Genomic DNA, 25,335 nt, shown 5'->3' with positions numbered 1-25,335 from the left:
GTTTCTAAAAAGAGTTACAACAAATGATCAAAAACAAATTAGCTTAGCTTTGCAGAACCTCAATCATTTACTCTTTCTTTATAATTTGTAGCATAATGATTTTAATAAATATAATGTTTTACACCACCGGAAAACTTTAACAAATAAATGCACTTTATGGATAAATACTTAGATAAAACATTAGTTTTAATTATTGATATATATTTTCTCAAAATATTTATTAAAATTGAGGATTACTAAATTTTTGAATGCGCTGTAAATAAAAGCAGTTAAAATAGTATGACTTAATAAGGGTATCCTCTTTGGGTGTTTACTCTGTATATCCCCGTTCTGAAAGAAAATAATGTAGTATAATTTAGTACAGAGTTTAAAAATATTTATCATTATACCACATACATCAGCTTTATAAATTTAGATAAAGCATTTAAAACTATTGGACTAAATAAATCCATTTAATTTTTTCAACATATACACGGTACAATTAAATAAATGAAGTTACAAAATCACATGATTCTTTAATGTTTCATTCCATAAATAATTACTTACCCTTTTTTATTCAAGTCATCATTGCCCATATTAAGAACTTCACCTCGGCAGCTATTTAAAGTCACTTGAAGCATATTTGAGCACTTTCTACCCAAAAGATGGTTATAACTGACACTTGCACCAAAAAATTCCCAGGCACGGTTATGGCTACATATAGGTGTTAAGCACCCGGGTTGATTGTTTCCGCCGTTAACGAAGAAGTCAGCATCAGCTATCGCAGTCCCGATTCCCATTCCAAGAGCTCCACCGTTAGTGTGAATAGCTTCGACATAAACCGCATCAGATGCCCTGAGGCGGTTAGAATTAAGATTCCATAGTGGACCAGCCGGGTCCAAGCCTGTGAAATTTTTCTTTTTAAATTAGGTATTTGTATTTTTTTTTTTACTTTCATGGTCACTAAGCCCAATGATTTACGTGTATGCGAGGATATTTACCATATACATCATTGGCTATTTTGAGCCTTGATATTTTAATATTATTGTAAGCATCATAGTGCCGAACTGAATTCAAAGTTTTGGATTTGTTTACACGCAATGTTTGGTATTATATAATACTAAAATAGTTTTAATTATATGTTTTACAATAGTAATCATAAAAGACTATGTAATGGTTTCAAAATTTTACAAAGGCAATGAAAAACTAGGTAGTAGCCTTTTACTTAAGCTAGGTAGTATAGACATAGGACCCTGCCACGACAGAATATCAAGGTGAGTGACTAACGAGGAACGTGGTAAATATTTTATTTTTTACATATATACATGCATACATTACATATGCCTCACGGCTGATGAGTAACTTGTACAGGTAGATTAGATTTTATAGCAAGGGTTTTTTTTTAGACGATAGTCTTTTAAAAAAACACGTTTGATTAGGATCTAAAGATACGGCTGCAGATAAGACTTACCAGTGATACGTGCTACTGCACCATTAAGTTCTCTGCCAGCGATACCAACTATATGTGCTCCTAAACTAAAGCCAATTAGGTGCATATTTTTAAATGATACTCCAGTGACACCATTAAGGAAGTTCAGGAATTGTCCTAACCCACGACCAACTGCAGGTACTCCAGCCACAGCAGTTATATAACCAGAAGAAGCTAGTCTACTCCAGTCCATAACAATGATATTTACGTCACTTTTCGCCAGGAATGCTAAAAAGTTACATAAGTTAGTTCATAAAAAGCAATTAAACAGCTAGGTTGGTAACAAAAATAACAAAATTCTGATTGTATGCTTACTATCTTTGAGAAATATATTATCATCAGTGTGTTGGTTGCTAAGCCAGCCATGAACGATTACAATAACTGGATTGTTCACATTAAATGTTGAAAGAGTGATACTGTTGCTGTTACCAGGTCGAAGTGTCTGTGAGGCATCAGGATTGCGTCTAAAAATTTACACGAAGTTAAAAAGAGTTGAAATTTATATATTAAGAATAAATTCTATACGAATCGATTGATGTATATGCATAGCCTTACCTGGTGTAGAGAAGGTATCGATTATTCTCAGGGTTTCTAGAAACTTCTGAGAACGAATTAATGTTGGATAGTTCCTCTATATCTTCCATTTGCCAAGCTTTGCCATCATCATAGGAGAGATCAGTAAAATGTGGATTGTCCTTCAAATTTGCTAAAGGTACTGCAGCCGCTGTATATACTGTAACAAAAATAAATAAATAAATATTTACATAATACACACACGGTCATCATTCCTAAAGTAAGCAACTTAATGCTCGTGTTTATAGGTAACAGCCGACTGGTATAGCTACATTTTTTTTCGATAAACATAACATATAAATAATACATAATATACAAATAAATATATATATTACGCCCATACTCGGGGTGGGAATCGAACCCGCAACCCCCGGAGCAAAAAGCAGGGTCACTAAAAACTGCGCCAACGGGCTAGTCGAATATAAGTTGGCGCAAAAATGCGGTCTTTTCAGCCTATGAGTTGGCGGATAAATTTCTTACTATGAGTAACGATAACAACCGGGACCGACAGCAAGACAGCGAATGTCATACCGAGCGGGAGTCGAACTCACAAACTTCCGGAGTTTAGGCACGTTCATGGCAGCACACTGCTACATCAGAGCGATTGACAAAATAAATTAATAATTAATTAATGAATTTGATTGCTTTAGATTGGTAAAATGTCAAGACGATAAACTTTTTACTCTAGAATTAGACCCAGAACAAAAGATTACTATAACTTTACTGCTAAGCAAGATTCTACCTAAATTTAGAAAATTATTATTAGCGGTTTCATCAAGATTTTTAACCGACTTCAAAAAAGGAGGAGGTTTCTCAATTCGACCGTATATATTTTTTATGTGTGTTCGCGGATAACTTAGACTACTACTACTAACTATTAGATGATTCTTTTTTTGTTTGAAAGGAGATATTCCGAGGGTGGTTCCATGATAAGGATACCAGGATCGAATGGCACATCCCAGAGAAATCAAGGGAAACATTCGAAAATCGTAGTGGCGACAAGTTCTTTGTTTTTAACCGACTTCAAAAAAAAGGAAAAAGTTACTCTATACGACCGTATATATATATTTTTAATGTATGTTCGGGGATAACTCCGTCGTTTATGAACCGATTTTGATAATTATTTTTTTGTTGAAAAGGAGATATCCCTAGTTTGGTACCATGCTAAGGAAACCAGGATCTGATGATGGAATCTAAGGGAAATCGAGGGAAACTCTCGAAAATCCGCATAACTTTTTACTGGGTGTACCGTTTTTAATGATTTTTAATTTAATCGAAAGCCATCATGTGGTTACATCATGTGGTTACATTTAAATTTCATCGAGATCTGATTACAACTTTTGGAGTAATCTTTGATAACGCGTATTTACTTGATTATTTTTTCGTCTACCTACGTTTTATTACTTGTCGATATAATTGAAGTCGGTTTTTTGTCGTTTGCCTGCAAACACAATTAGTTTATTTTTTTGTCTACTTACACTGTATTACTTGTCGATATAACGGAAGTCGGTTTTTTTCGTTAGCTAGCAAATACAATTATTCCTTTTTCGCTTAGCTTGAAACTAATAAAAGAATACTTGAATATTAAACAGTGCTAGACAGTACCTCATATTTTTTAATTTTCAAGTATTCGTCCAGAGTATTTTTTACTCAAACGGATGTTACATATGAATATAGCAATTGTTGGTACTCACCAGCTAAGAGCACACACAAAAACTTCTTCATCCTTTGAATTTCACTGAAGACCTCTTCGGGGCTAATTAATGTTGTTTAATATATAGGAGTATAAAGCAATTCGTCTATTAATTAAAAGATAATACAAATTTATCGCAACAAAGATTGATAATTGATAAGTGTTTGTAGAATTATTTGTTTGAAATAAAATCCAAATTAAAAAAATTACTTGATTTAAGCAAAATAACGTTACTTGACAACTATTGACGACGCGTTGGCGCAGCGGTCATAGCACTGGCTGTTGCGTTGGCTGTCGCGGGTTCGATTCCCGCTCACGACAGATATTTGTATAGGCCACATAAGATGTTTGTCGTGGTCTGGGCGTTGTGCTTGTGTATTGCGTGCGTTTCCGGACCCCCAACACAGGAGAAAATCGTACTGGGGGCCGTTGAGTGTGAAGCGTTTATTAATTTATTATTAATTATTTTTGATATTGTGAGCGTACAATGTCGAATGCCGATGTGCGGATAAATCAAGAATGATTTTTTTCACACCGTTGAATGATGATGTTCTTATATTTTAAATAAATAAATATAACTTTTTTAAATTTGATTTAAAAAGCGTAAATTAAAATTTAACTAACTTGTAAACTATGAATAAATATTTTACCCTTTTTAAGAAATCTATACATATATAAAAGCGAAAGGTCACTCATCACGAAATCTCCGAAACTATAACACCTACGAACTTGAAATTTGGCAGGTAGACTTCTATAGGGCGTAGACATTCGCTAAGAACGGGTTTTACGAAATTTGACCCCTGAGGGGGTAAAACGGGTGTTGGAAGTTTGTATGAAAGTCCTATGTTTTTGAAGTAAGAGACTTGAAATTTGAACAAAACTAAACAGAATAAAGAACAAAATAGAATAGAACAGAACAGAACAGAATAGAATAGAACAGAATAGAACAGGACAGAATAGAACAGAACAGAATAGAACAGAACAGAATAGGACAGAACAGAATAGAATAGAACAGAATAAAACAGAACAGAATAGAACAGAACAGAACAGAAGAGAACAGAATAGAACGGAATAGAACAGAATAGGACAGAATAGAACGGAATAGAACAGAATAAGAACAGAAAAGAATAGAACAGAATAGAACAGAACAGAACAGAATAGAACAGAATAGAATAAGAACAGAACAGAACAGAAGAGAACAGAATAGAACAGAACAGAACAGAAGAGAACAGAATAGAACAGAATAGAACGGAATAGAACAGAATAGAACGGAATAGAACGGAATAGAACGGAATAGAACAGAATAGAACAGAATAGAACAGAATAAGAACAGAACAGAATAGAATAGCACAAAATAGTACAGAACAGATTGATCACGGTAACTTAGTCACAGACAAAGATGTCGTTAAGTGCATGTGGCGAGATTACCTCCAACAGCTACTTAATTGCCCCCCACCGACAGAGCCAATTATCAAACTGGCCGATGACAATCAAGAGGAACTGTGACCGCTCACCTTCTTTGAAGTTCGTAGGGCGATAATGAGGCTTAAAAACAACAAGGCCTCAGGTGTGGATGGTGTGCCAGCTGAATTATGGAAATATGGTGGAAGCGCTGTGCAGTCCAAAATTTTCGAACTCCTAAAAAAGTGTGGGACCTTGGAGTACAACCCCAGAAATGGAATTTGGGTATTGTTTGCCCAAATCATAAAACGGGCTCCAAAAAGAAGTGCGTGAACTACCGAGGTATTGCTATGCTCCCGACTGCTTATAAAGTCTGGTCATACATACTGCTGGAAAGGCTAGAACCATATGCGGAAAAAGTCTTAGGCGACTATCAGTGTGGGTTCAGACGCAATCGTAGTACGGTTGACCAGATTTTTCTTCTTAAACAACTCATGGAGAAGAAATGGGAATACGCTCAGAGTATTCACTCATTGTTCGTGGACTTCAGGAAAGCATATGACAGCGTAGATCGAATTTCCTTGTATGCCATTTTAAGGAATTTTAATATTCCAAAAAAGCTAGTGGACCTAGTGGTGGTGGCTACCGGAGTGAGCAGGATGTGTGTAAAGGTTGGCGGCGAGCTAAGCGACGAATTTCCTGTTATTACCGGTCTAAAACAGGGCGACGCCCTGTCACCAATGCTCTTCAATATGGTCTTAGAGCATGTTTTTAGAGGATTGATGACACTCGATCTGGGGCTTAACTTGAATGGAAGGCATATGGTGATAGGCTACGCTGACGATTTGGCCCTGTTGGGGGAACATACTAACGATGTTGCTGTAGCCGCTATGACACTCGAAGAGCAGGCAAAAAAGGTTGGTCTCTTGATCAACCATGACAAGACCGAGTACTTCCACATAAAGCGATATAGGAATATTCGCGAAGCAAGACAAGACCTCCATGTTGGAAGTACTACATACAAGGGAGTGCCCAAATTTAAGTATCTTGGCTGCACTGTAACCGATACAAACACACGTGACGAAGAAATACAGATCCGTATACAAAACACCTTGAGGTGCAGTGCAGCCCTGCACAAGGTCTTGGTGTCCAAGCTTCTTAGTAGGAAGACAAAGATCACAATTTACAAAACAATTATTCGTCCAATCCTAATGTACGGTTGTGAGGCTTGGACACTTACGCTCAGAGAGGACAACAGGCTTCTGGTTATGGAAAGGAAAATTTACCGTAAGATCCTAGGACCAACTAAAGGACAAGATGGCAGCTGGCGAATAAAAACCAATGCTGAAATTGCAAACCTGGTGTCTAAACCAAACATCATTGGAGTTACCAAATCCCATCGGTTGCGGTGGCTCGGTCATGTCGAACGCATGGGGGAGGATCGAGCAGTTAAGAGAGCGTATCTAGGTCGACCAACTGGACGTAGACCAGTGGGTCGCCCCAGGTACCGCTGGAGGGACATGGTTGAAGCAGACTTGAGTGAGATCCAAGCCAATAATTGGCGGGAAATCGCGCAAGATCGTGCAAAGTGGAGAAATCTTGTTTCGGAGGCCAAGACTCACTTCGGGTCACTGAGCCAGTTAAGTTAGTTAGTTAGATAACAGAACAGAATAGAACAGAACAGAATAGAACAGAATAAGAACAGAACAGAATAGAATAGAACAGAACAGAATAGAATAAGAACAGAACAGAAGAGAACAGAATAGAACAGAACAGAATAGAACAGAATAGAACAGAATAGAACAGAATAGAACAGAATAGAACAGAATAGAACAGAATAGAACAGAATAATAACAGAACAGAATAGAACAGCATAGAACAGAACAGAATAAAACAGAGTAAGAACAGAACAGAATACAACAGAATAAGAACAGAACAGAATAGAATAGAACAGAATAGTGCAGAACAGAATAGAACAGAATAGAACAGAATAGAACAGAATAGAACAGAACAGAACAGAACAGAATAGAATAGAACATAATAGTAGAGAACAGAAAAAAAACAGAACAGAACAAAACTAAACAGAGTAGAGAACAAAATAGAACAGAATAGAATAGAACAGAATAAGACCAGAACAGAATAGAACAGAACAGAATAGAACAGAATAGAACAGAATAGAACAGAATAGAACAGAATAGAACAGAATAGAACAGAATAGAACAGAATAGAACAGAATAGAACAGAATAGAACAGAATAGAACAGAATAGAATAGTACAGAACAGAATAGAACAGAATAGAACAGAACAGAATAGTACAGGACAGAATAGAACAGAATAGAACAGAATAGAACAGAATAGAACAGAATAGAACAGAATAGAACAGAATAGAACAGAATAGAACAGAATAGAACAGCATAGAACAGCATAGAATAGCATAGAACAGAACAGCTGTAATAATTGGCAGCTAGGTTTCTTATAGGACATAGACATCCCCTAAGAAGGAATTTTACGAAACTCAACCCCTAAGGAGGTAAAACGGGGGTTGGAAGTTTGTATGAAAGTTCTATGTTTTTGAAGTAAGAGACTTGAAATTTGAAATTTCTACTCTATAGATGGTGAAAAAGTGTCCAAATAATGTATTTTTAGAAAACAAATCGAAATTAAAATATTTAACATAAAAATATTTAAGGGTCGAGTATTGCAAAATCCGTTCTTAGAGGATGTCTACGTCCTATAAGGAGCCTACCTGCCAAATTTCAAGTTTGTAGGTGTTATAGTCTCGGAGATTTCGTGATGAGTGACCTTTCGGTTTTATATATATATATATATATATATATATATATATATATATATATATATATATATATATATATATAATAGAAAGGTCACTGACTCACTCATCACGAGAACTCAAAAACCGCTGGATGATCCATCCATCTAGGATGGGCAAAGAAGAAATTTAGCAGGGAGGTAGATTATAGTTAGCAGACGTCTGCTAAGAACGGATTTTACGATATTCCACCACTACGGGTATTTAATTGGGTTTGATAGTTGGTATGAAACATATACAGCCTGAAAATAAAACTAAAAATATGGTGTATAGAGAGGTTTTATAAAAATAACTATTAAATTATACTAAATTGTGCCTTTTAAAAAGTTACTCAGTTTGATAAGCATTTCAAGTGACTGAAATAAAAAAATAATTTGCGTTAAACATCTTGATCGTAGTCGTAATCGCGGGCAACAGTTGGTGTGTTATAAAACAAAGTCCCAAAAAGTGTTTGTGATCGATTTCCTCAAAATCTACTGAACGGCTAAGCCGAGTTTGATGACAGTTTCACTGGAAGTTTGCCGGGAAAACTTTGTGACACACTGATTTCAACGCGGGCGAAGCCGCGGGCACAGCTAGTCTATATATATAAATAAAATTTGTGTGTCTGTTTCTAATATTAAAATAACCACTTTTCACTAAATACATATGTATATACAAATACATATATATTTTTTACAATTTTTGTCTGTCTATCTGTACTGTCGCGCATTAAAATAATAATTTTAGAGAGAATTATCTTTTAAAGCGGCAAACTAAAAGAAACTATAAAATTTAAATTGAAGGATGTTTAAATAAAAATAACAGATTTTAATTAATTTATTACCGAGAATCTTAACAATCACTTCGTTAAGTTAAATTAAAAGTTACAATATAGTTGCTATGAGTTAAAAATATGTCCACACATAAATATCTTAAATCTTTAACAATAAGGAAATAATATATAAGTCTTAAAGTTAACGTGGATTCGTACTATTCCTGGCACATGGTTGGGGGTTCTAGAAAAACACTTACCAGGTTCGGGTCACCGATGCACGTGGCTCCGTACACGCAGCTCCACCTACATAGGTTGGTGCCGTAAAAGGTCGTCATCTTCAGCCACGGGAGTTGAAATGGAGGGTAGGACAAACTACCGACGTTGATGCAAGAACGAAGAACTTCTCCCCTTGGTTGGGGCTGGTCCCTTGGGATGCGGAACCGTATTCTCTTAATACCGGCGCATTATTAAAACCGGAAATGTTGGCGTCCTAGCGGAAACCTTACCAATCGCCACGCCACGTGGTCACATCCAGGAGCAACCGGTGCCACCCGTGACCGCTTCGCCAAGGAACCTGGAACCCCAAGGACCAGAAAGTGAGCCTTTCCGTAGCCAACCCCCAATGTCTCTGGGTTGACCCGGAAATGGCCCACTAGAGACATAACACAACCTTACATCGTAAAAAAAAAACATCTTAAAATAATTTAAATTAGTGCAAATCTCGTCACAACCAACAATACATAACACACATTTTGAACAAGAACTTAATCTAAGTACAATTACAGTAACTCACCGAACAAATTGCACCCTAAACCTTGCCGTGGCTGAAGACGAAGAAAAGGAAGAACCGCTCGCCACGATTGCTTATATAGCGGCTATATAAGCAATCGTGGCAAACAAAACCCTACTCATGAGATCCCCACCTATGCAACCACATACGCAAGAGACAAACCACGTCAAGCGGACCGCGCTAATAAACGACAACCGCCTAGCAGAAAAAAAGAGTAATACGAAACCATAACAAATTAGTAACATTAGGTATACATGTTACAGTACATATACTAAATTAGTATTTTTACAATTTTTGTCTGTCTGTATATCTGTTTGTTCCAGCTTATCTCTGAAACGGCTGAACCGATTTTGACGAAGCTTTCACTGGCAGATAGCTGATGTAATAAGGAGTAACTTAGAGCACTTTTATTTTAGAAAATTATTTATTGTATAACTCTGTAAACTGAACAGTAAGATTTTGTTTAATTCTACGCGGACGAAGTCGCGGGCACAGCTAGTAAAAATAATTATAACAATAATTTCGATTTTATAATCAACATATCTATTAATTCTTTCAAAGTAACAAAATTCCAAAACAAACTTTTCACATTCTTAATGGTAATAAGGTTTAACGATTTATTAATGATACCAATTGGATAAAATTTTAGACCCAGTTTCAAAGGACGGCTTTTTTGTTATGGTCAATTATGAATATGAATAGTTTTAATATTCATTGTATCTAATATATTATATTATTTATGTTCGTCAAAATATATACATAGCATTTGTAATGTTATGTTCCTGTTACCGATTTCGTTAAACAAAAAAATTGTAACGCGATATAAATCTATATAAATTTTAAATACACCGTTATCTGTTTGTAAGTAGATATGAAACGCAAACTACAAACATTTCCTACCTTATACTAATATGATAAGTAATCTAATTGTGCACAGATAAAGAAGTTGTAGATAATATTTAAATCTAAAGAACTGAAAAACATTTAATAAATTATTGAAATAAAATTTCAAAGGATTAGATGATTCATAACACAATTTGTCATGGAATTTCCCATTTAAATGGTATTTAAGAATATTTCCCATAAGAATACCGTTAACACGTTAAACGAGGCCTTGATTTTTTTCTGTTTGGGCCATGGGGGAACACCATGTAGTCGACACATAATTATTCCGTTGAGGCCGTGGGGGACACCACATGACCGCGAGGCAGAGATAGTGTGAGGAAAAGTAAGTTAGTTCATTAAGAATGGTCATGTTAGTGAAATAAAAACTTATCAATGAAATTTAGATAGATAGATCTCTCTATTGTACACAACAACTCTTTATTGTACACAACAACGATCAACACAATAACATATTACAAAAAAAAAAAACTGTGTACAAAGGCGGTCTTATCGCTTTATCGCTAGAGTGGCGATCTCTTCCAGACAACCTTTGGGCATATAGGACACAGCGTAGTGAAAAAGCGGTAGGGAAGTGTACACAGAGAAGTGACAATTAGTGTCACCTAGAACAATATCAACTATCGAGTACAAATACAAATACATATACAGCACAATACATACATAGATACATGCATACAAACATATATATATATATATATATACACATACATACATACACATATATATACATACGCATAAAAATACTATACCTACATATAAACGAAATACATATAATATGGATAAAAGCATAGAATACAAAATACAAGTGAAGCAATACTCCTACATTATGTTATGCAGAGATAAAAAAACTATTATGATGTACTAAGTGACAAATAGTGCGCCTGCGAAATTTTGTAAATAAGCGCTTTTAAATTGGCTCCATCTGTATGAAAACCCGTTAAAGGAAAATATATTAATCGTAGTCTTTTATTTACTGAATATAAATACTTGATCTCTCAAAAAAATAAAACTATGTCAGCAGAAACAAAGAATCTTTTTGAGGTCAATCTTTTCTACGCTTTCACGCCTCCGTTTGATTACATGAGCTGTCTACAAATGGTTTTCAAGAAAAGGCTTAGATATATGCACAAAATGTAAAAGCGAGTCCAAAGAGCGAGCATCAAGAGTCCGTGGCATTTATCTTTAGCTAGAAACACCTTTGATGAAAACAATGAAAAGACGCGACAACGAGGACAAAGAGACACGTGCCAACGAGACAAACACAACAGCCACCATGCCTTGAATTATGCTGAATATTCTCGTTTGTGGTTTTGTTATCTGTCTTCTAGTATACGTAAAGTACATTTACAATCAGGCGATAATGTGACATGAATGAGGTAACCATATCGTTCTTTGTTAATGACATTTAATCTAGCGATATAAAAAAAATGTTAAACGTCCGATTGACGTACATGAGAGATATTTTTGAAAAACAAATTTTAGTATACATTGTGAGCTATTTAAGATGAAAATTTTATTATTTGAATTTATTCTCTGTATCTGATTTGTCGTTTTGTTGTTCATCACGAATCTATCGCATAAAATTGGATTCTGTTATAATCATTCTATTGGTCAAGCAGAAGTTCTAGTTTAGGTTCCATCTTAATACACGATCTGGAAGAGAAGTTATTACTCTATAAGCGATTGTAGTAAAATCATAACATAGAAGTTTTAGACAAACATTTTTTTAAATGATAAATAGAGCTATCTCTGTCTTTATATAATAGCTAACTGTTCATGACATTAATATATTGTGGAATGTTGTGTACCCAGTAATGGGATACATATTAGATAATAATGTAATAGTGAATCATATATAATGTTTTATATGTATTCTGTGGATGTACCTATAAAATAAAATAAATAAATAGATAAGTAAATAAATTATAAATAGATAAATATAAATAATAACTATATATAAATAAATATATAAGAAAAAAAATCCCTTACTAACAGTAACGTAGGTTAGGTGTAAATTGTAAGTAGAACATAAGTGTACATATATGGTAATTAGGAAATAAGTGTAAATATATGATAACTAGCAAATAAGTGTAAATATAGACATAGATAAGAAAAATAATAATGTTCAGAAATTAGAAAGGAATCAAGTGTATACTTCTTCTCCATAAACAGTATTTAGCAAGGAAAAAAAACCATCAGCGTCGGACCACGTCCTAGTTTTGCTAGGCAGTCGCAGGACTGTCGATCTGTAGTAATAAAGAAAAATCACCTGTGGTATTATTATAATGCATGCATGATAGAACAGCAGGTAGATACGTTAACTAGCAACATTATAGACTCCTACCAAACTGCATGTCCCTTATCAATCCCACCGGAGAATAAAGTAAACTGGTGAGGGCCTGAACTGGAAAGACTCAGGAAAAAGGTAAGGCGACTTCTAAACAGAGCAATGAATACATGCGCCGATCTGGACTGGGACAGGTACAAGAAAGCCAAGTCCAGCAGACACAAGAAACGTTTAAGGTATAGAAGCACCGACTCGTGGCGCAAATTCTGCAGCAGCGTGGAAACCTGCGAACAGGCCAATAGGGTAAGGAAGGTTCTAGTAAACCAAACCAGCCAGATGAGGGGCTCCCTAAGAAAGCCTGACAACACCTTCACGAGCACGCCGGAAGAAGAGAGAGTGCATCCTGGTTCAGACACATTTCCCAGGGTGCCACCTCATGCGGTCGGTGGATTGGCCCGAGGAGGATGAAGCCCCAACAGAGGAGCAATGGGAGTATGCACTCAAGGTAGTAAGTCCATCAAAAGTTAGATGGGCTATCAACAGCTTTGACTCCTTCAAATCCCCAGGGTTAGACGGGGTCTTCCCAGCACTTCTAAAGTGGAGAAGTAATCGACTGATCCAAAGGCTTACCACTGTTTTGGTAGCCTATTTAGCTCACAGGTACGTGCCAACGCAGTGGAGGGATGTAAAGGTAATCTTCATCCCCAAAACGGGAAAAAATGACTACTCCGAACCCAAATCCCACAGACCTATTAGTCTCACATCGTTCTTGTTGAAGACTCTTGAAAGGTTGTGCGAACGGGATCTGAGAGAAAACGCCCTAGCTACAGTACGCTTACACCCAAACCAACACGCGTGCAGTGGTCAGTAAAATAGAAGAGGCCATTAAAAAAAAGGCTATGTGTCTTGGCACCTTCATCGACATAGAAGGAGCGTTTGACAAGACCAACTTCAACAGCATCTCGTCGGCCCTAGTTAAGCACGGGGTACACCCGGTAATGGTAGACTGGATAGGTAACATGCTCAGAAAAAGAGTCATCAAACTTACATCATCTGAGGCACAACATGCACTGGTAGCTTTTTTTTTTTTTACAAATCATATACATCCACGGGCTTATGAACCCATGTCCTTTTTTACTCTAAATACATGCAAATTTTTATTTTTATTTTTTTCTATTTCAAGGTAGGCGTTACTCAGCAACATCGCTGTTCAAGTCAGACTATGTTTGCTTTTAATGTCTCCAAAAGAGACGTGAGTCCACCGACCGGTTCTTAATCTAATGTATGGTACAACTTTTTTTTTGTATTATTATTATTTCCTTATAATACTATACTTATATCTAGCTAAATCTTACATTATTTACATGCGTAATAATCGTTTTCTTAGAAATATATTTTTTAAATATTGTCTATATTACTACCAACTTACTCCTCCCAAGCAAAGCAACCTATTCGAATTTTATTTTGACATCTCGAGAATACTCTCAACGACGGCGGTGTCTCTATTATGAATCGCCATCTTGAGACTATGCTCGAGGATGTCTTTTTCCGTAGCCTCCGCCGCCCTCCCGACGAAACGACAGATCGCGTCATCTCTGTAGTCGGTGTAGTAGACACAGGCCTTGGTGTGTCTAGTCACCGCGACTATCGCGTGCGAAACGCTGTCATGTATTCGCAGCCTCCCACTCCTCGTCTGGATGACGATGACACTCTCACTCGTCTGGCCCTACGCCTCGTGGATAGTCAAGACACGCGACCCCTCCCCTTTCCCGTATCCCCGGTCCACCAGCAACTTCTTCTCTTCCTGCGTGAAGACCAGGTATAGGGTCCAGTTCTGTCTTGCAGAGATTTGCGCGCCCGTGAAGCTTTCCACGCGCAGGGAACGGATTATTGGGCTTGAGCTATAAATATCTTTGTAGACCTCGCTGATGGCGAAGGTGACATCCTTGGGGTTTCGGTGCGTACAAGACAGCTCCCACGATATGCCTGTTATCAGGGTTGGTCTGCTGTACCGCATCTTGAACAGGTTTTCCCTGTCGATGTACGGCAGCTGGTTAATATCTCCGATGAGGACCACCTTCTTGGCCCCTGATAGTCGGGCTGCCATCACTATGGCCCCGAAGTGGTTCATGAGAGCTTCATCTACCGTAAGACGGCTGATTTTTGCGCCCCCTCGAAAACCATTGACCAGTACGGAGGCCATAGTGCGCACCTTAGATTTGGCTTTATCGCCATAGCGGTGTGCCAGCTTCTCCTTAAGTTCTTTGGCAGCCTCGACTGTGGTCGTGATGACGACTTCCTCGTCCTCATCGAATTCCCCGACTATGTGAGTTGTCTTGCCACATCCTGGAACCCCATTTATCCATTCCAGTGATGGTAGCCCCCAGACCACGGAAGAATCATCGGCGTCACGGTCCCCCGTGATGTTTTGAGCCATCCGGAGTATCCGATCATCCAGCATTACTCTCGTGCATCTGGCCACTACCACCACCGGGTCCCCTGGTGGTGTATTGAAGATCTGAGGCTCTTGTTCCTGCCCCTCAGACTCGACCGCGCTCACGAAGCCTGCTGTGATGTTATATGCAGCCATATACCTCCCCGACATATTTCCTTTGAGTATCTGTCGAGTGTCGTTGTTGTAAATGGCTGCTTCGGCTTCTTCGAGTTCCACCTCCAGTAACTTTAGGTGGTTGTACTGGTAGGTCTGCATGATCTTATTGCATGTGGCCAGGTTCACCTCTCGGTTTGCCTTTGTTATGGCCAGGAACTCGGTAAGGGCATTTTGCGCGTGTTCAGACGGTGTGGACGCTGGTCGAAGTTTTGGTGGTGTTACTTGCCCGATATCGGCCCTTGTTCGAACAGTTGGTGGCGCCTCCGGGTGCTTCGAACTTTCGTCCTCGGTGAACCTTTTCAACGCCTTAATTTGCCACTCTCTTGTATCGACCTGATTGGGGGACAAGTGGGGCGGTTTTTTGCCTCGTTTTGGGGAGATCGTCGATTGGATAAACTTCGCCATCGACATCAGGCTCGGTTTCGGTGTGGCTTTTGTCCGATTGCTTAACTCAGCCTTTTGGGCCTCGACCTGTTTCTGTAGGCGCTCCGATCCGCAGGGTGTGGGCTCTTCAAGAGCCGGCGATGCGGGGGGTTTAGATGTCCTGATCTTGGGTTTTAGGTAGCTGTAGATCCTCCCCCCTGTCTTCGTATATAATGACCTCGTTGTTCAGTGAGGCCTTTAGACACCCGTACCTGTCTGATACGTTGCCTTTGTCATATCCGACTCTCATTGAGTCCACACTGATCCTTCCGGGGGCCCCACCGGAGGCCTCGTCCAGCCGCTGTAGCCACAAACTTGACTGCGCGAAGGCAGACCTTTCTCCTTCCTCGAAAAGTACGATTGTTTTATTTTTCAACCGCACCAGACGGTAAATTAAGTCGTCCTTCGGTTTTTGCGCAAGCGCCTCGATCTTAGAGCGCTTTATGCTTGTGTTTTGCGTGCTACCTGTCATCAGCAGGGCAAGCCCCGGCGAGACCACCAGACGATCCTGACCTTCGGAGCGACAAAAACTCATTCCGACTCTCTCCGCTTCGCTGTCCATAAACAGAGCCACGCATCTGGTCTTTATTCCCACTTCACCGCTTCCTTTCCATTCTTTGAACAAGGCCACTGGTGTTTTGCTGTGAGTAGGTTGCGGAGGTACGTTTTTATTGGCTCTCTTCTGGAACAAACTCTGCAGAGAAGACGGTGTGGTCTGTGTTATTTTGCCCCGCAGCGTTTGGACATTCAGGGGCTGAGAAGCAGTTGCCCCAGGCTGGTAAACGGTATATGGGACACGGACCTGAACGTGTGTCGGTGTCTGTGTAATTGTGTTTGTGTTGGTAGTTGTTGTGACGGTACTGGCACTATGTGATATGAATGCAGCCTGTGGTAGAGCGGTCGTGCTATTTCTTTTTGCAGCCAAGGAAGCGGCTTTTCTCGCGAATGTCAGGAAAGACGTGCTGCCCGGTTCATTTTCCAAGATGGTGCGGAGCGAGGTCCGGTCTAGTTTTGTCTGGAGTTTGAGTTCCAGAGCCAGCCTTTCTCCGCCGAACCTCGAACATTCCAGCAGAATGTGCAGAACTGTCTCCTGACAGTTTGAGTCGCAGATACACGAAGGGCTGTCCCTAAGGTGGAATCTGTGTAGATACGCCGCAAATCCTCCGTGACCGGTCAGTACTTGTGTGTCGACAGATGTTAGTGCCGATTTTCTTACCAGCTTGTAAGCGGTCTTTACGTCTGGTAGAAAGATTTTCGTGACCGAGCCAGTTACCGAAGAATTGTATCTTTCTTGCCACAACTCGACAGTCTCTTCACGTATCCGCCTTCTGACATACGATATTGGAACATTGTCGTAGTCGGGTGCCATCTTTTTCGTTAGGGCCGCCTTTTTAGCCAGTTCGTCCGCTCTTTCATTTCCCGGTGTACCTACGTGGGCCTTCAACCAAAAGAACCGCACCGTTCTATTGTCTTCTCGGATTTGCCTGATGCGACTCTTCATCTCAATGGCCAGAGGGTGGGTTACCGAAGGACTCCTTAGTAGATCAAGTGACGATCTAGAGTCGCTCAAGATGTTAATAGAGCTTTTTTTCGATTTCCTCGCCATGTCCACGGCTCGGAAGAATGCGTACATCTCCGATTGGAAAACGGTGTTATGCGGTTCACTGCGGTTTGCTGCACTGGTAGCTAGAGGATGTCCACAAGGAGGGGTGCTTTCCCCACTATTGTGGAACCTAGTGGTAAACGACGTCATAACCTGACTGAACCGGCACAACTACTTCACGATCGGGTACGCTGATGATATCGCCATTTTAATCAGCGGCAGAGTCAGCAGTACCGTGTGCAATGTCACACAGCAAGCGCTACGAATTTTGGAGAGATGGTGCATAGACAACGAACTTACCGTCAATCCTGAAAAGACGGAACAGGCAATGTACACTAACAAACGGCAACTGGGGAACTACAACCCCCCTAGACTATTCGGTACGGAGCTACAGTTCAGCTCGGAGGTAAAGTATCTATGAATCATTCCAGATAGCAAACTGAACTGGAGCAGACATCTCAACAGCAAAATTGACAAGGCTACAATAGCCTTCTGGCAGTGCCGCAGAATGATAGGTAAGAGATGGGGTCTATCCCCAAAAATCACTCTGTGACTGTATCAGTCCGTCATCAGGCCAATCATCAGCTTCGGTGCAGTGGTTTGGTGGCCGAGAACCAGACTAATCACCGGTGAAGCAAAGTTACAACGACTTCAAAGGCTAGCTTGCATGGCGACTACGGGCTGCATGAGGACCACTCCGACTGCGGCCCTGGAAGCCCTACTGAACCTGCCGCCGCTGCATCTGTTTATCCAACAGGAGGCGGGAGTGGCTGCGGTAAGGCGAGACACAGGAAGCTAAACCTGTGGAGGAACGTAAAAGTAGCACACACAGGAATACTTGGCGAACTGGCAAACAAGGAACCGCTCGTCGAAGCGGTTACCGACAGGATACCCAAACAGTACGTATTCGACAAAAAATACAGAATACAATTACACGAAGACCCAGGTGAAGGCCTCAACCCTAGAGAGTTAAGAATCTTCACAGATGGGTCGAAAACATCAACAGGTACAGGTTCTGGGGTTTACTCAGAAGACCTGAATATCCACATCTCATCGCCATTGGGAACTCACAACACCGTCTTCCAGGCGGAATGCATGAGAATCATAATGGCAGCAACAGCGATCAAATTTAGAGAGGTACAGGGTTTTCCAATCCGTATACTTTCCGATAGCAAATCGGTCCTGCAAGCCCTACAGAGTGACATTATGACATCAGGGCTAATATACGAGTTCCATCGAGCTCTGACGGAGGTAAGTGAAACAAACACCATTACCCTTCAATGGATAAAGGGACACAGTGGATCGCGAGGTAACGACGCGGCCGATCGACTGGCGAGGAATGGATCGGAGATGAGGGTCCACGGACCCGAACCCATTCTGCCTCTGCCTTTCGGATTTCTGCGTAGCCAGCTGCGACACAACACCAAGGTAATGCACCAAGAATATTGGAGAAACCTAACTACCTGCAGGTAGACCAAGGAAGCTCTTCCGACGATCAACCCAGGATTGTCCCGCAAACTTCGCGATTATGAAAGAGCCCAGCTCCGACTACTGGTCGGGGCTCTTACCGGACATGCCTTGCTTAACAAGCACTTACACAATCTAGGTGTTACAGACAGCCCCCTATGCAGAGCGTGCATGGAGGCAGAAGAAACGGCATCACATATCCTGCTGGAATGCGGTGGTGTGGCGAACTACAGGGCACTACACCTTGGGACACCGAGGTTGCTCCAGGAAGTCTTCGGCAACGTGAAGGGTCTGCTAGGCTTCTTCAAGGAGCTAGGCTGGCACGAATAGTGCCCCCCAGCCAATCACGCAAAAAAGGCGCACCAAGACGTCGAGTTGCGGAAAAGAGCCCGTGAACAACAAGAACAACAATGCATGCATGATTAACAAAAGGCATGGCATTTTGAGCCCGTGGATCAAAATTTTTAGATAAATAAAAAAATAACTAACTGTTTTCCGCGGTTGCTTTAATTTGAGGGAAACAAAACGTACTAAAATATTATATATCCTATAGTCTTCCTAGGTAAATGGACTAACCAACACAAAAGAATTTTTCAATTCGAATCAGTAGTTCCTGAGATTAGCGCGTTCAAACAAACAAATAAACTCTTCAGCTTTATAATATTAATATAGATAATTATTTATTCATAATTTCATACCAAAAGCATAATTAAATTTTATGGAATTTATATATATATATTCATATATGTATATACAAAATATAGCGTACCTATTATATGGTGTGAACTACTTAAACTTGACAATACATGCCACACTTATAATATTAAAGGACCTTTAGTATTTTGTACGAGTTTTATTATAATAGCCTGAATTCAATAAAAATTTAATATTTTGATAAGAGAAAATCACTAGACGTAATGTACAAATAAGCTTACTCATTGTCAATATTACAAAGTAAGTCACGCCTATCATGTCACTTCAGCCTATGGCAGTCCACTGCTGGACATAGACCTCCCCAAGTTCGCGCCAGAACCGACCCGTCTATTCCAACGGCTATCAGTCCTGCGACACAGATGACCAGACCACTTCAACTTGCTAATTCTGTGGGCTGTATCGGTTACTTTCGTTCTCTTGCGGATAGTCTCATTTCTAATCCTATCTTTGAGAGAAACCCCAAGCATAGCCCGTTCCATTGCACGTTGAGCGACTTTAAGCTTGTGGACCAGTCCCTTCGTCAGTGTCCACGTCTCGGCTCCGTACGTTAACACAGGCAGGACGCATTGCTCGAAGACTTTTGTCTTCAAGCATTGCGGAATCTTCGAAGTGAAGACTCGACGAAGCCTGTCAAATGCCGCCCAGCCCAACCGAATCCTCCTACCGGCCTCCTTCTCGAAGTTGTTGCGGCCTAGTTGGATAGTATGGCCTAGGTAAATATAATCCTGAACAACTTCGAGAAGGGTACCATCGACCGATACCGGTCTCGATATGACCTGGTTGTTAAACATAACTTTCGTTTTGTCCAAGTTCATACAGAGACCGACACGCTGGGAGGACTCGTTTAGGCCGGCCAGCATTTGGCCTAACTCATCCAACGTCTCCGCAAAGATGACAATATCGTCGGCGAAACGAAGGTGAGAGATGAATTCACCGTTGACGTTAATGTCTCGTTCTCCCCAATCTAAGGTCTTAAAGACATCCTCGCAGTGGTAAACAGTTTCGGTGATATTACATCTCCCTGTCTTACCCCACGCCGGAGGGAAATAGGTCCTGTTCTCTGGTCCTGGACATGAACGGTCATCGTCGCCGCGTCGTACACACATTTCAGTATCTTGATATATCGCCAGTCGATATGACATCTCTGCAGAGAGTCCGGGACAGCCCAGGTCTCGACAGAGTCGAAGTCTTTCTCGTAATCCACAAATGCCATACACAGCGGTTGATTATATTCTTCTGTCTTTTAAATAATCTGCCGAACATTATGGATTTGGTCCACGGCGCTGTAGCCATTTCGAAACCCAACCTGCTCTGGTGGTTGGAATTCGTAACAACCCTCGCCTATCACGTACCACTTTGTTAAAATTAGTACCTACTTTTATATTTATAATAAAATTATAAATAAAATCGAATCTTGATTCTTCAGACATAGAAAGTAGCGGAACACAACTACCTACAGCTCAAACAACTCCTTGTATACATTATCGCTCAAATGAAATGCTCACTGTTCGAGATTTACTTTACATAAATATTGGTTTAAATTTAACACAAGAGCAAAGTAGTTAGGTACCGTGACATAGACTTAAATTCACAATTATTAATTAATTTTAAAGGAATTGCTCCTAATTTTCTTTGTAATATAAGCATTTAGAAATTTAATTAACGTGTAGCAACTTCAAAGTCTTGCTAAAGGTCAATAGGCACTTAGGGGGATCCTTGTTTCATGGAAAAGGGTAACTTGAAGTCATTTCCGTGCTATCTAACGGATTTAGTAGTTACATTTTAGAACATATTAACATGGAATTTAGATGTTATACAGGTATGGGGATCTTTTGCTTTAATCGTTTATATTGTGCATTAATTCCTATGTAGAGATTGTTATGGTAGTGTATTATTTTTCCTTGTATTAAATAAAATTACTGTAGGTGGTTGTTTCAATTTAATTCTTGTAATTGAGTTAAATGTATTTATTTTTTAATTTACTATTTGTCGCTCTTACAGAAGAAGCGTACTAAAAGTTGTAAATTGTATACCTAATTATAAAGCATCGTAGCGTGAACAACATCAACCGTAGTTGAACAGTGGAATGTGTAAACACAGTAACAAAAATGCACAAAAAAAAAGAAACATTAAAAATCTGTATGAGCGTGTTAGATTTAGGTATAGAAACGTGAATTTTAAAAATAAATAATAAAGTAGAATAAAATAATATAGGATAGTTAATTCAAATAAGTTTTTTTTTCGCTTTAGCCTGTAATATCCCACTACTGGGCATAGGCCTCTTTCCCCATTTAGGAGAAGGATCAGAGCTTAATCCACCACGCTGCTCCAATGCGGGTTGGCGGATAATAAATAAGTTGTTCATTTCAATTATTAAACGTTTACTAAATATGTATTTACTTATTTATTAAATAAATTTACTGAAAAAGATGTGAAGCTACAACCAATTCGGAATGACTGAGAAGAATGAATCAAGGAATATATCGACCAATCCGCATTGGAGCAGCGTGGTGGATTAAGCTCTGATTCTTCTCCTACATGGGGAAAAGGCCTACGTCCAGCAGTAGTATATTATAGGCTGAACTGACTACGATTTTGACCTTAATTGCTATCCTGACATTAAACATCAAAATTATTATTATTATTAGGAATTGTATTATATTGCCTACATAGCTTCACAGCGGTGTCGTAACAGCCTCAGATATTTTTGTATATAAGAATAACAACGGGTTATTAGCAGTTTTGTAACAAATGGAACAATAAAGATTAATTTATATTTATTACCAATCACAACTAAAGGTTGGTTATCATTTGATGGATATGATAAAATAATGAATCGTAATATGTGCGGATTCAAATCCATATAACAAAGATGCTCTTGTATAGAGAATTTTTCAAGTGTATTTTTTTTTTGTATTTGTATTTTAAAAGGAAAGAGAAAAACTTTTCCTTATTCGTTTTTATCGGCAGCTTTGCGTTTCGGTGTCGCCTCGCGTGTCGGCGTAGACTGGTCATTTGTTTAGTCATCTGTTCATGTCACGTTGGCTGTTCCATTTTTATGTACATTATCTACTAAGTATAGTATTCATTGTAAATTTTTAGTTAGCAAATGTATATGTTGTAAGAGTAAATATGTATTTAAAGTGTTACATCAGCGAGTAGCGTAGTTATTTTTAATTCAAAACGCATTGAACTTTTTCGACGTAAAAGCGTAGAAATTGTAAAAGTTAGAGAGTAATAAAACTCATCGGGATAACGTCTGAAAGCTTACTGCGGTCAACATTCGCACGCTACAGGACTGCAACCAACAGAGCTCAGATTTGCATAAACTCCACGGACTAGGTTTTGGCGTCGGTTTAGCTTGTAACTCATTAGCATAACTGCTCAATTATTATGTGCGGAATAGTCACTTCAACGACAAATTCAAGTTTTACACCACAGTAAGCATTCCATCGCTTCGGAATTTTCGGATGTGGTCACTATAAAATCGTTTTTAAGGTTCAACGACGATTTATTGATATTAAATTCAATTATTTCTATTTTACAATGATATGCACTTTCTGTAAATCTGTTGTTTTATATTTCAAACGTAAGTTTTGTGTACAGTCTTGTGTACAGTCTGAAATTTATCATCAGCCTCTTACAGTCCACTGCCTTACCCAGGGTACGCTACCAGACCCGATCCCCCACTACCAGAAATTAAAGTACTAGGTAGGTAGGTACTAAGGTTATACCTTAGAGTAGAAAACACGACGAAACAAAGAACATTTTCTGGAGTTATCGAAGGTTTGTTTTAATTGTATTTTATATTACATTACAGTGAAAATATTTTATTTAGGCAGCTGTTACGAAATGGTTTGGTTCAAAAATAAATATAGTAACTATTGCAATTGAATGTAACTAAGATTTCGTTACTTCAAACCAATATACATATACAACTAAAATGTACGATTTTATTTTTGTGTTACCAACACAATTCAAAAATGTTTACAACTAAAATGACTTTAAGTGCAAAGATTTGCGATTTTATTTATTCCTGTCTATTAATTTCATGAGGCACTAACGATTTGACTAATAACGGAGTATTTTATTCTGAGTTTCTACAATTTTGCTGAAAAAGCAGTGGTATTTGTTTTTCAATGGCTAAAATAAATGACCAAGAGCAAGTCAGAATTTTGCATAAACTGCCAGAAAACATTTAAAACCATATTATTATTTTGTGAAATGTTGATGAAAGTGAGATAAGCATGAATGAAATAGTGAAAATGTTGAAAAGTATGAGATTAGGTAAGGCTGCAGGGTATGACAGGATTACCGTCGAGATGCTGAAGGCTGGACAGGGCATAGTGGCTAGCCAGCTGTACCGTCTTTTCAATTGCTGCTGGCGAAACGGGCAAGTATCATGAGACTGGTGCAAAACTGTAATCGTGGCATTGTATAAGGGAAAAAGGTCACGGCAGGATTGCATAATTTTTTTTTTTTTATGTCACTAGGTCGGCAAACAAGCGTACGGCTCACCTGATGGTAAGCGATTGCCGTAGCTTATAGACACCTGCAACACCAGAAGCATCGCAAGCGCGTTGCCGACCCAATCCCCAATCCCCCTAGGAGCTCTGGTCACCTTACTCACCAACAGGAACACAATACTGCTTGAAAACAGTATTATTTTGCTGTGGTCTTCTGTAAGGTCGAGGTACTACCCCAGTCGGGCTGCTCCATATTTTGAGCAGGAAATTCCTGCTGTGCCCTACCTCAGTTAAAAGGCGCGGTATAAGCCTTCTCAGCGTCGTCGGTAAATTGTATGCGAAAGTGTTGATTAAAAGGGTTGTGAGTGAAACAGACGAAAAAGTATGGGATGCACAAGCGGGATTTAGAAAGGGTATGGGATGTACGGATCAGGTCTTTTCTTTGCGGTGCATAGCCGAAAAGTGTTAGCTAAAGACAAGACGGTCTATTGCGCGTTCGTGGATCTAGAAAAGGCCTATGATAGAGTGGTGAGGAATTAATTATGGTCAGCATTGTCCATGAACAGTGTGAGCAGTGTCCTCATACGATCATTGCAATCTCTTTATGGGGATTCTACTGCTTGTGTAAGGATAAGCGGAGAATACACTGAACTATTTAATATCAAAAAGGTGTTAGACAGGGATGTGTAGCGTCACCGTGGCTGTTTAATCTGTTCATGGACAATTGTTTGACAGATTTAAAAGAAAATGAAAGTAGGTTGAGAATGAATGAGTTACTTGTCAAATGTCTTCTCTATGCTGATGACCAAGTATTACTTGCATCTTCGGCCGAGGAGTTGCAGGAGATGGTAACTGCTATGAGTGAAGCTTTTGTTAGAAAGGGGATGGAGACAAAAATAATAATAATAATAATAGTATTTATTATAATATATGTATCTATTATATATTAAACGGGTGGAGTGACATCCAGTCACATAATTATAATAATAATCTCTATCCCTTCAAACATTAGTGCATCACATAAACACATTACATTAATTATATTCAGTCACAAAAAAAAACAATATATCTTTGTCCCCACACTAGGATTCCCTGTGTCAAGGATTCCTTAATTTGTATAGGAACATACAAGAACTAAGGCAACAAATGGTGAGTGTTTGTGTTTGAGTGCGAGTGTGTGTGTGTGTACATCAGTGACATTGTATATGAATAATGAATAATAATAAATCGATTTTTTATTTTAGCTAATCATTTACAAACTACAGCATACAGGTATCAGAAACATGTGCAATACAGTTAATATATATTTATATATTAGATACAGGCAATATAACTAAAATAGGTAC

General features: G+C 39.0%; 1 protein-coding gene across 1 annotated transcript; it reads right to left on the bottom strand.

The window, feature by feature from the left end:
* Window positions 1-284: 284 nt before the first annotated feature.
* Window positions 285-2,235, bottom strand: LOC123659132 (pancreatic triacylglycerol lipase-like; the record flags this gene model as incomplete). The annotated part of the gene is made up of 5 exons (XM_045594389.1): window positions 285-330; window positions 547-883; window positions 1,451-1,696; window positions 1,784-1,932; window positions 2,024-2,235. Coding segments are annotated over 5 exons (990 nt in total), but the record flags the coding sequence as incomplete, so codon positions are not given.
* Between the last annotated feature and the right edge of the window lie 23,100 nt (window positions 2,236-25,335).

Source organism: Melitaea cinxia, chromosome 13, assembly GCF_905220565.1.
Source record: "Melitaea cinxia chromosome 13, ilMelCinx1.1, whole genome shotgun sequence".
Classification (NCBI taxonomy): domain Eukaryota; kingdom Metazoa; phylum Arthropoda; class Insecta; order Lepidoptera; family Nymphalidae; genus Melitaea; species Melitaea cinxia.
The sequence above is the reverse complement of the archived record's forward strand: the minus strand, read 5'-3'. Positions and strand labels throughout refer to the sequence as shown.